The 12937-nt window shown below is 43.7% G+C and overlaps 1 protein-coding gene across 2 annotated transcripts; it reads right to left on the reverse strand.

Annotated features, from left to right (window-relative positions):
- Window positions 1-1217: 1217 nt before the first annotated feature.
- Window positions 1218-12835, reverse strand: LOC5504347 (peroxisome biogenesis factor 2). 2 transcript variants are annotated; one of them, XM_048725084.1, is made up of 11 exons: window positions 12536-12835; window positions 11509-11586; window positions 11226-11288; window positions 10667-10745; window positions 10168-10286; window positions 9878-9960; window positions 9476-9545; window positions 9168-9215; window positions 8353-8526; window positions 4973-4996; window positions 1218-4492 (listed from the first exon to the last, which is right to left on the reverse strand). In XM_048725084.1, the coding sequence occupies exons 1-11, from the start codon at window positions 12590-12592 to the stop codon at window positions 4388-4390; spliced, it is 900 nt and encodes a 299-aa protein (XP_048581041.1). In that variant the 5' UTR covers window positions 12593-12835; the 3' UTR covers window positions 1218-4387. The 2 variants fall into 2 exon arrangements, with proteins under 2 accessions (XP_048581041.1, XP_032228555.2); XM_032372664.2 differs by lacking the exons at window positions 1218-4492; window positions 4973-4996 and adding an exon at window positions 6327-7848 and having other exon boundaries at window positions 8329-8526; window positions 12536-12727.
- Window positions 12836-12937: the final 102 nt, after the last annotated feature.

The following is a 12937-nucleotide window of genomic DNA, read 5'->3' on the forward strand; positions in this document are numbered from 1 at the left end:
TCAGGATGACAGGGATTGAGGAATTGGAGATTTATGGGACATATTGATTAAATAAATTCCATGGACAAACAACCGATCTTTCCCACTTTCAACGAAATACATGAAAGCAAAATATATATTACAGTTTGAGCCATTTGTAAATTGCTCCTAATCACATTTACAGCACACATTATGCCTTCTTGTCTTGGAAACCTGCCCGTCTTGCGGCGATGGAGGATGCATTCCTAAGAATGTCTGTAAATAGGGGGCACATAAGTAAGTAGGGGCAATCAAATCCCCACATTCTGGTATTATATTAGGTGTCACTGGGTCGTTATGGGCCATATCCTTTTACAGACGAAAATATTAGCCAATCTAATGCAACCTTGGTGTTAACCTTTTGGTTAGGTTTACTGTGCACGCAGTCTCAAACAAAAAGCTATTTCGTTGAAGAAGTTTTGGAGCTGCCGGCACGCGATCGGGCATGCGATTCTAGTGCCGGGGTAGAGGCTAATTTTTAAAACGTTCGGCGGGAAATGGCAGTATTTCCCGCTCTAATTAGCGACAGATAATAGGATACCGTTTAGTCGTTGAAGGAGATCCAGGAACCTTCAGTCTACTTGTTTGTGCTTAACCTCAGGAAAAAGTTTTAAAATACTCTTCCCGAAAGTGTTATAAACACTTCTACATGTTTTCCCCAAAGATATATATGTTGCATAAGCATCCCTGCACAAAACTTCGCTACCCGCTTCGAACGAAAACAGAGAGCTTATTAGCTGAACATCAGCCGCCATTTCACTTTTTGGATCAAAACCTGAGAAACGCAACGGTCCGTGGAGCATTGTTAAAAATAGAGTCGCGTGCCGGCGGCGAGATATAAGTTCAAAGAGAAAGTGAGCTGTCACTCATCAATCATGTCTCATACCAACATCACATTGGCCGAAACTAGGCAGGTTTTCGAACAATGGAATCGAGCGTTGTTTAACTCCCTTTCTATTTTATATAGAACCTAAATACGAAGTTAGGTTCGGAGAGCGTTCAGGCTATTCACGAACACTCAAGAGGCAATGGTTACTCAGTACCGTTCAAATGTTTCGAGAGTTGAAAACAACGATCGCGTGGGTTTTTTTGACAAAAGAAATATAACGAGGAAGGATTTTGCTGAATCGGGAGGCAGGAGACAGTTCGCACAAAGGTATAGAGATATTTTATTCGCTGGATGCAATATTCAACACAAATTGGGAATGCATTTTTGTTTATTTTATTAAGAAATCGCTGACAAAGTATCCTCATTCCCGTGAATATACAACATCTTCTCTAAACCTTGTTTCATTCATGTTCCATTCTTTGGTAAATTTTTATTACATGTTTATATAACTTTTTTTTAGACAGGTGTATTGGACTGTCCACTTATTTCTTTGATCAACTTTGTCTCAAGCAGACTCTATATCTTTTCTTTTTCAAAAACCACTTTTTTATGAATGACATTTATCATATTTTTTGCCTTTTGGGTGCAACACTTAAGTCAATTTTTTGGAGGGCGACAGTGCATTCAACTGGGTACATGTCCTCTCACTTGACTTGGAGGGCGACAGTGCATTCAACTGGGTCATGTCCTCTCACTTGACTTGGAGGGCGACAGTGCATTCAACTGGGTACATGTCCCCTCTCACTTGACTTGGAGGGCGACAGTGCATTCAACTGGGTACATGTCCTCTCACTTGACTTGGAGGGCGACAGTGCATTCAACTGGGCACATGTCTCACTTGACTTGGAGGGCGACAGTGCATTCAACTGGGCACATGTCCTCTCACTTGACTTGGAGGGCGACAGTGCATTCAACTGGGTACATGTCCCCTCTCACTTGACTTGGAGGGCGACAGTGCATTCAACTGGGTACATGTCCTCTCACTTGACTTGGAGGGCGACAGTGCATTCAACTGGGCATATTTCCTCTCTCACTTGACTTGAAGGCCGACAGTGCATTCAACTAGGTACATGTCCTCTCACTTGACTTGGAGGCCGACAGTGCATTCAACTGGGTACATGTCCTCTCACTTGACTTGGAGGGCGACAGTGCATTCCACTGGGCACATGTCCCCACTCACTTGACTTGGAGGGCGACAGTGCATTCAACTAAGCACATGTCCCCTCTCACTTGACTTGGAGGGCGACAGTGCATTCCACTGGGCATATTTCTTCTCTCACTTGACTTGAAGGCCGACAGTGCATTCAACTGGTTACATGTCCTCTCACTTGACTTGAAGGGCGACAGTGCATTCAACTGAGCACATGTCCCCTCTCACTTGACTTGGAGGGCGACAGTGCATTCAACTGGGTACATGTCCTCTCACTTGACTTGGAGGGCGACAGTGCATTCAACTGGGTACATGTCCTCTCACTTGACTTGGAGGGCGACAGTGCATTCAACTGGGTACATGTCCCCTCTCACTTGACTTGGAGGGCGACAGTGCATTCAACTGGGTACATGTCCTCTCACTTGACTTGGAGGGCGACAGTGCATTCAACTGGGTACATGTCCTCTCACTTGACTTGGAGGGCGACAGTGCATTCAACTGGGTACATGTCCTCTCACTTGACTTGGAGGGCGACAGTGCATTCAACTGGGTACATGTCCTCTCACTTGACTTGGAGGGCGACAGTGCATTCAACTGGGTACATGTCCTCTCACTTGACTTGGAGGGCGACAGTGCATTCAACTGGGTACATGTCTCCTCTCACTTGACTTGGAGGGCGACAGTGCATTCAACTGGGTACATGTCCTCTCACTTGACTTGGAGGGCGACAATGCATTCAACTGGGCATATTTCCTCTCTCACTTGACTTGAAGGCCGACAGTGCATTCAACTGGGTACATGTCCTCTCACTTGACTTGGAGGCCGACATTGCATTCAACTGCGTACATGTCCTCTCACTTGACTTGGAGGGCGACAGTGCATTCCACTGGGCACATGTCCCCACTCACTTGACTTGGAGGGCGACAGTGCATTCAACTAAGCACATGTCCCCTCTCACTTGACTTGGAGGGCGACAGTGCATTCCACTGGGCATATTTCTTCTCTCACTTGACTTGAAGGCCGACAGTGCATTCAACTGGGTACATGTCCTCTCACTTGACTTGAAGGGCGACAGTGCATTCAACTGAGCACATGTCCCCTCTCACTTGACTTGGAGGGCGACATTGCATTCAACTGGGTACATGTCCTCTCTCACTTGACTTGGAGGGCGACAGTGCATTCCATTGGGTACATGTCCTCTCTCATTTGACTTGGAGGCCGACAGTGCATTCAACTGGGTACATGTCCTCTCACTTGACTTGGAGGGCGACAGTGCATTCCACTGGGCACATGTCCCCACTCACTTGACTTGGAGGGCGACAGTGCATTCAACTGGGTACATGTCCTCTCACTTGACTTGGAGGGCGACAGTGCATTCAACTGGGTACATGTGTCCTCTCACTTGACTTGAAGGGCGACAATGCATTCAACTGGGTACATGTCCCATCTCACTTGACTTGGAGGGCGACAGTGCATTCAACTGGGTACATGTCCTTTCACTTGACTTGGAGGGCGACAGTGCATTCAACTGGGCATATTTCCTCTCTCACTTGACTTGAAGGCCGACAGTGCATTCAACTGGGTACATGTCCTCTCACTTGACTTGGAGGCCGACAGTGCATTCCACTGGGCACATGCCCCCACTCACTTGACTTGGAGGGCGACAGTGCATTCCACTGGGCATATTTCTTCTCTCACTTGACTTGAAGGCCGACAGTGCATTCAACTGGGTACATGTCCTCTCACTTGACTTGGAGGCCGACAGTGCATTCAACTGGGTACATGTCCTCTCACTTGACTTGGAGGGCGACAGTGCATTCCACTGGGCACATGTCCCCACTCACTTGACTTGGAGGGCGACAGTGCATTCAACTAAGCACATGTCCCCTCACTTGACTTGGAGGGCGACAGTGCATTCAACTGGGCATATTTCCTCTCTCACTTGACTTGAAGGCCGACAGTGCATTCAACTGGGTACATGTCCTCTCACTTGACTTGGAGGCCGACAGTGCATTCCACTGGGCACATGTCCCCACTCACTTGACTTGGAGGGCGACAGTGCATTCAACTGGGTACATGTCCCCTCTCACTTGACTTGGAGGGCGACAGTGCATTCCACTGGGCATATTTCTTCTCTCACTTGACTTGAAGGCCGACAGTGCATTCAACTGGGTACATGTCCTCTCACTTGACTTGGAGGCCGACAGTGCATTCAACTGGGTACATGTCCTCTCACTTGACTTGGAGGGCGACAGTGCATTCCACTGGGCACATGTCCCCACTCACTTGACTTGGAGGGCGATAGTGCATTCAACTGGGTACATGTCCTCTCACTTGACTTGGAGGGCGACAGTGCATTCAACTGGGTGAACTGCCTCTCCCACAGGTGTACCACAAAGCGGACAAGGAAAAGATGGGTCTGCCATACTGTTTCCCTGCAAAGAAGGTAATGAAGTGAAAAGACATGTTACAGAAATACAGCATAGCAATACAAGTTAGTCAATAAGATTAGCTGCTTGTGTGAGCAAAGCAAAGAAAACTAATGGCTCTTATTAGGAAGAGTTTCTGTATCAAATTACTAGAATAATTGTCGTAGAACATATATTATTCACCCTAAAAATGTGAAACGATATTCTTTGTTAGAGGTTTATACAGGTATGATAATTTTGATGCCTTCTTCCAATATGATACAATTGGCACGAAAGTCCCTTTAGTATTGCTTCGTTAAAAAAAAGTCATCAGCGGACTTCTGTTGAAAATATATTATTGGTGCCTTTGTCTACCGATGCTTTTCCTTTTACTTGACACTGAAAAATTATGGAAAAACTGTATTTGATCAAAGTCAATAGGCAGTCATTGTTGCCTGATAACTTGGGTACTCAACAGCCAGTAATCCTGTAACCATAGCAACTCACCTTGATGCAGTAATAGCAGAAGACATGTTCACAAGCACCTTGATGAGGTGCTGTTGGTGGTTCGCTGCAAATGCTGCACTATGGATAATATGGATATTCAATTGCATGCAGGCATGTACCCAGGACAAATACAGCCCAACATCACAGATACTTCTGTGATATGGACATTATATTGCATGCAGGCATGTACCCAGGACAAATACAGCCCTACATCACAGATACTTCTGTGATATGGACATTTAATTGCATGCAGGCATGTACCCAGGATATGGGGGAAGCAGGTGGTGCACATTCATAGTTATCACATAGAAAAAGATGATATTTGACAATCCTTTCATAAGAAACGGCCCATATTTTGGGGGGGAGAAGGGGGTGGGGTCCCTATGTATGCGTCTGCATTGTATTCTAGGAGGCATGAATGTCAATGCATAATACGTACAGCAAAGCCATGCCATAAAAGCTCCCTTGTCATGAATTCGAAGCTTACCTGAAACAAAAACAGATTTGAAAGAAATGATCATAAATAATAAAAATGCATTGAGAAAAGAAATATAAAAACACTGTAATGGTGATGGTTATGATGATGGGTAAAAACCATAATGATGACAATAATGGTGGTGATGATGGATGATGGTAAATAGTGATGTGAATGTAACAGGATGACTGGCCACATATTGTCTGGCCATTGTTTCAAACATGAAACTCATATATCTAAGTGACTATCCTTGTCAAACATGGAATTCTTACATGTCCTCTCTCACTTGACTTGGAGGGCGACAGTGCATTCCATTGGGTACATGTCCTCTCTCATTTGACTTGGAGGCCGACAGTGCATTCAACTGGGTACATGTCCTCTCACTTGACTTGGAGGGCGACAGTGCATTCCACTGGGCACATGTCCCCACTCACTTGACTTGGAGGGCGACAGTGCATTCAACTGGGTACATGTCCTCTCACTTGACTTGGAGGGCGACAGTGCATTCAACTGGGTACATGTGTCCTCTCACTTGACTTGAAGGGCGACAATGCATTCAACTGGGTACATGTCCCATCTCACTTGACTTGGAGGGCGACAGTGCATTCAACTGGGTACATGTCCTTTCACTTGACTTGGAGGGCGACAGTGCATTCAACTGGGTACATGTCCTCTCACTTGACTTGGAGGGCGACAATGCATTCAACTGGGCATATTTCCTCTCTCACTTGACTTGAAGGCCGACAGTGCATTCAACTGGGTACATGTCCTCTCACTTGACTTGGAGGCCGACATTGCATTCAACTGCGTACATGTCCTCTCACTTGACTTGGAGGGCGACAGTGCATTCCACTGGGCACATGTCCCCACTCACTTGACTTGGAGGGCGACAGTGCATTCAACTAAGCACATGTCCCCTCTCACTTGACTTGGAGGGCGACAGTGCATTCCACTGGGCATATTTCTTCTCTCACTTGACTTGAAGGCCGACAGTGCATTCAACTGGGTACATGTCCTCTCACTTGACTTGAAGGGCGACAGTGCATTCAACTGAGCACATGTCCCCTCTCACTTGACTTGGAGGGCGACATTGCATTCAACTGGGTACATGTCCTCTCTCACTTGACTTGGAGGGCGACAGTGCATTCCATTGGGTACATGTCCTCTCTCATTTGACTTGGAGGCCGACAGTGCATTCAACTGGGTACATGTCCTCTCACTTGACTTGGAGGGCGACAGTGCATTCCACTGGGCACATGTCCCCACTCACTTGACTTGGAGGGCGACAGTGCATTCAACTGGGTACATGTCCTCTCACTTGACTTGGAGGGCGACAGTGCATTCAACTGGGTACATGTGTCCTCTCACTTGACTTGAAGGGCGACAATGCATTCAACTGGGTACATGTCCCATCTCACTTGACTTGGAGGGCGACAGTGCATTCAACTGGGTACATGTCCTTTCACTTGACTTGGAGGGCGACAGTGCATTCAACTGGGCATATTTCCTCTCTCACTTGACTTGAAGGCCGACAGTGCATTCAACTGGGTACATGTCCTCTCACTTGACTTGGAGGCCGACAGTGCATTCCACTGGGCACATGCCCCCACTCACTTGACTTGGAGGGCGACAGTGCATTCCACTGGGCATATTTCTTCTCTCACTTGACTTGAAGGCCGACAGTGCATTCAACTGGGTACATGTCCTCTCACTTGACTTGGAGGCCGACAGTGCATTCAACTGGGTACATGTCCTCTCACTTGACTTGGAGGGCGACAGTGCATTCCACTGGGCACATGTCCCCACTCACTTGACTTGGAGGGCGACAGTGCATTCAACTAAGCACATGTCCCCTCACTTGACTTGGAGGGCGACAGTGCATTCAACTGGGCATATTTCCTCTCTCACTTGACTTGAAGGCCGACAGTGCATTCAACTGGGTACATGTCCTCTCACTTGACTTGGAGGCCGACAGTGCATTCCACTGGGCACATGTCCCCACTCACTTGACTTGGAGGGCGACAGTGCATTCAACTGGGTACATGTCCCCTCTCACTTGACTTGGAGGGCGACAGTGCATTCCACTGGGCATATTTCTTCTCTCACTTGACTTGAAGGCCGACAGTGCATTCAACTGGGTACATGTCCTCTCACTTGACTTGGAGGCCGACAGTGCATTCAACTGGGTACATGTCCTCTCACTTGACTTGGAGGGCGACAGTGCATTCCACTGGGCACATGTCCCCACTCACTTGACTTGGAGGGCGATAGTGCATTCAACTGGGTACATGTCCTCTCACTTGACTTGGAGGGCGACAGTGCATTCAACTGGGTGAACTGCCTCTCCCACAGGTGTACCACAAAGCGGACAAGGAAAAGATGGGTCTGCCATACTGTTTCCCTGCAAAGAAGGTAATGAAGTGAAAAGACATGTTACAGAAATACAGCATAGCAATACAAGTTAGTCAATAAGATTAGCTGCTTGTGTGAGCAAAGCAAAGAAAACTAATGGCTCTTATTAGGAAGAGTTTCTGTATCAAATTACTAGAATAATTGTCGTAGAACATATATTATTCACCCTAAAAATGTGAAACGATATTCTTTGTTAGAGGTTTATACAGGTATGATAATTTTGATGCCTTCTTCCAATATGATACAATTGGCACGAAAGTCCCTTTAGTATTGCTTCGTTAAAAAAAAGTCATCAGCGGACTTCTGTTGAAAATATATTATTGGTGCCTTTGTCTACCGATGCTTTTCCTTTTACTTGACACTGAAAAATTATGGAAAAACTGTATTTGATCAAAGTCAATAGGCAGTCATTGTTGCCTGATAACTTGGGTACTCAACAGCCAGTAATCCTGTAACCATAGCAACTCACCTTGATGCAGTAATAGCAGAAGACATGTTCACAAGCACCTTGATGAGGTGCTGTTGGTGGTTCGCTGCAAATGCTGCACTGATGAAAGGCAACCTTTACATTAGGAGAACTGGGCAGGGCAGGGCGTGTGAACTGGCGCATGATCAAGTTCTTCAGCTTGTGCACATTGATTAGTGGCAGCAAAAAGAAAAGAAATTCCTGTTCAAAACAAAGCAAGACATACATGAGAGCCTCATTCATCCCCTAGCTTTGAAGAAGGGGAATGTTTAAAATGTCAATTTATCTAATATTGTAATTAGGATACTAGTACTATGTTGACATTAAATCTGTTGGTTTACTTTCCTAAAAAATTAAACTTCCATTAAGACAACCCTTCATATTACAAATACAGCCCTACATCACAGATACTTCTGTGATAATGGACATTCAATTGCATGCAGACATGTACCCAGGACAAATACAGCCCTACATCACAGATACTTCTGTGATATGGACATTCAATTGCATGCAGGCATGTACCCAGGACAAATACAGCCCAACATCACAGATACTTCTGTGATATGGACATTATATTGCATGCAGGCATGTACCCAGGACAAATACAGCCCTACATCACAGATACTTCTGTGATATGGACATTTAATTGCATGCAGGCATGTACCCAGGATATGGGGGAAGCAGGTGGTGCACATTCATAGTTATCACATAGAAAAAGATGATATTTGACAATCCTTTCATAAGAAACGGCCCATATTTTGGGGGGGAGAAGGGGGTGGGGTCCCTATGTATGCGTCTGCATTGTATTCTAGGAGGCATGAATGTCAATGCATAATACGTACAGCAAAGCCATGCCATAAAAGCTCCCTTGTCATGAATTCGAAGCTTACCTGAAACAAAAACAGATTTGAAAGAAATGATCATAAATAATAAAAATGCATTGAGAAAAGAAATATAAAAACACTGTAATGGTGATGGTTATGATGATGGGTAAAAACCATAATGATGACAATAATGGTGGTGATGATGGATGATGGTAAATAGTGATGTGAATGTAACAGGATGACTGGCCACATATTGTCTGGCCATTGTTTCAAACATGAAACTCATATATCTAAGTGACTATCCTTGTCAAACATGGAATTCTTACTTGTCTAAGGGACTGTCGTTGTTCAAAGACATGGTGAATTCCAAGCAATCTTTCCAATAATGACTGGTATCTACCATTGTCAAGGATCATGCCTCTGGGTGATTTAGACGGGGTGGTGCCTCCCTCTTCAGAATCAGTGTTTAATTTTTGTGAATTTATTTGTCTATTTATAGCCCCTTGCTTTTATATGATTTCTTTTGCTGGCCCTGCCTGTAATTCAGCTCTAAATGGTTTGGAATAAACTTATATTATTAATATTAGTCCGCTCTTTTGAGAACTCCTTGATCCGACACTTGCTCTACAAAAACAAAGTTCTTGTTAGCATATTGCTCTTGAGGTTGAGATAGCAAATAAATGAAAGAAACACTGAATTTAGTTATAATGGTCATGATAAAAGGATACCTCCCTTTCTGGAGAAAGACCAAGAAGTTTATCATTGAAGCAAACTGCAAAATCTTTTCACCAACATAGAGACATCTCCATATCTAGGGGGGAAATTGAAAACATGAAAACAATTAAGCCAATTTATCAGAAATAAAAATAAAAACTCATGAACTATACACAGTACCCATTGCCTACAGTACTTGACTATTAGAGGAATTTCAGCCCAGGCTCAGTTTTCAGCCCGTTAAGGGGGACTCTATAACATTGGGGAATGGTTACCAAAAAGATGCAAAGTTCAAGTTACTTACTATAGAAAAGTCTCCAAATCTTCTGCATAATAGTTTAATTTCTGTGCTTCTGTCCTGCAAATAGCGGCCACCAATAACAATCAGACCAAAGCCAACTTTCTGGACCATGCTCATTGTTCCTGTAATATGAACCATGACAAATGGTTAAAATTTACCATGAGAAATTGCCATATACACTTGCATTATTAGTTATTGTTGATTGAGGGTCTATGTGATCTGAGGATGCTATTTACACCTTGTTTTAGAAAAGCCTTGAATAAGCATGCAGTCTGCCAACCTTGGAAATTTAAAACTCCTTCCACTTAGTCTGAAATTCTGTTATTTGTTTTTGGTCATGTGCTGGTTTTCAACAGGGGTCAAGCATCATAACTCATGTGTTTCCAAAACAAAAATTTCACAAGGTACAGGTAATGTATCATGTTCTTTTCCTTTGCTGCCCTTAGTTATTCTAGCTTTCCGTTCAAGCTCCTTATCTTCTATTAGAGGGATGAAGCATTACCTTGACTGGAATATTTATCACTGTATTTCATGTTCAGCATCTGTTGTCCAACAGTTGAACCACGGCTGTATACAGAAAACTGACAATATATTTTTATTAACACCAAGAATAATCACTTGGATGCCACTGTATTGATTCAATTTTAACTTGATTCAATTAAAACTTTTTCCAAAATTCTATCTAATGCTTTGATATCAATCCACCCCATGTCTAGTAATAACTTGTGTTATGGGCTAATGCTTTGATATCAATCCACCCCATGTATAGTAATGACTTGTGTTATGGGCTAATGCTTTGATTTCAATCCACCCCATGTCTAGTAATGACTTGTGTTATGGGCTAATGCTTTGATATCAATCCACCCCATGTCTAGTAATGACTTGTGTTATGGGCTAATGCTTTGATATCAATCCACCCCATGTCTAGTAATGACTTGTGTTATGGGCTAATGCTTTGATATCAATCCACCCCATGACTAGTAATGACTTGTGTTATGGGCTAATGCTTTGATATCAATCCACCCCATGTCTAGTAATGACTTGTGTTATGGGCTGTGTACCTTCCACACCAGTAAGCGCAACAATGCATTCAGCTCTGGTTCAATCTTTGACAACACTCCATGCTGTGAAAAAAAATATATATATAAATATAACAATGATGTTAAAAAATATGTATAGTTTTGTATGATACAGTATTGTAAGTTTTTCTTATGTTGAAATGTCATAGGTTAGTTGTTTTTTCTTTGTTTTAGATGCACATATCCTTTTTGTTTTAGAAGCAAATATTCTTTATGCAAGACAAAGTAAAAATAAACAATGTGGCTTGATCAACTTGTAACTTGCCTCAAAAAACTGGAAAGCTCGACGAAGTTGAGACCGTAGGATGTTAATGATCTCGTAGTCTAACTGTGTTGCGTCCAGCTACAAACATCTCAATCAGTTTAAGACATTGCTTTCCCACACTCAACAGTTCTTCTACTGTTTTCCCGGGGGGGGGGGGGGGGGGGACTTTATCAAAGTAGACTGGGGTGTGTGTCTATTTTGAGGGTATAAAAATTCTACATTCATCACATCCTGATAACAACTGGACATGATTGTAGCCAGGGAAAAGATGTGCTGGATGGTGGAGTCTTAAGGACTGCAATTCAGTAAAACTGAAAATTTGATTGTTTTCAGTTCTTAAAGGTTAAAAATTGCTTCAGGAATTTTTTTAGGGGCAGGAATTGCTGTTGACAAAACCCAAGGTTGTATCACTTAGGGTTAAGATTGGTTTTTCCGACGATCATCCAAGTTTGTTTTTATGGGAGTCTCCTCCAGCCCCCGGGGCAAACCTGTCGACCTCCGAGAATCTCAAGGCTTGAGAAATATTATTATTATTATTATTTGGGGGGGGGGGGTATATTCATTTTTTGGGGGGAGGGGTTGGTAAACCTCGCAGGCATTTGCCGTATAGAAAGCTCTTGTGAACAAATCCACTAATCTCATGAGGGTGTTAGATATATTGCGTTGCGTAAGGGAATCATTATTTTAAATACTTTAATAGAAAATAAGCAAAATGACGTTTTTCTATAGAATAATTTCTCGGAAGCGCTAAAAAGGCTAAAAAGCGGGAGATTTTATGCTAAACGCGGGAGAAGGGGTCCAAAATCTTGAAACTCCCGCCTAATGCGGGAGAGTTGACAGGTATGCCGGGGTGTATCCCCTCCAGACATCATCTCTGTCCAACAATAATTGCTTCCCAGTCACTTTCTCTCTGGATCTCGCTAGTCTAGCTATAGTATGAGTAGAATTGGTAGGTGGCCTGCGTAGGCGTGGTGGAATCAGGGAAATAAATCAACACAAGGTTACCAAATGCATCACACCAATTTACCTGGTTTACACGTAAAACTCGTTGATCGCCTGCTTTGGGCACCGATCCGTCCGCCATATTGGAATCTCGTCAAGGGTCAGCGGCTACACTAGCTTACCACAGGGAACCCATCTTAGCATCTCAAGAGTAGCACTTTGACGTTGCTTAATTTAAATTAAAACTTAAAAAAACGTAATTCTAAAAAAAAGGAAATAAATTCCCAGTTTTATAAAAGCTACCAGTGATCTGCTTTAGACCCCGTCCCCATGTGTCTGTTTTCGTCTGAAAACGCAATCTATTTTTTACGGATACTGTATCCCCCACACGTTAACGTGATAGAGATGACCGAAAAAGGAACAATTTGAAAACGGTTTCTTGAGTGGAACAATTTGCTAACGATACTCTTTGGGTACAGTGTGGACG

This window comes from Nematostella vectensis, chromosome 3 (genome assembly GCF_932526225.1).
Source record: "Nematostella vectensis chromosome 3, jaNemVect1.1, whole genome shotgun sequence".
Classification (NCBI taxonomy): Eukaryota; Metazoa; Cnidaria; class Anthozoa; order Actiniaria; family Edwardsiidae; genus Nematostella; species Nematostella vectensis.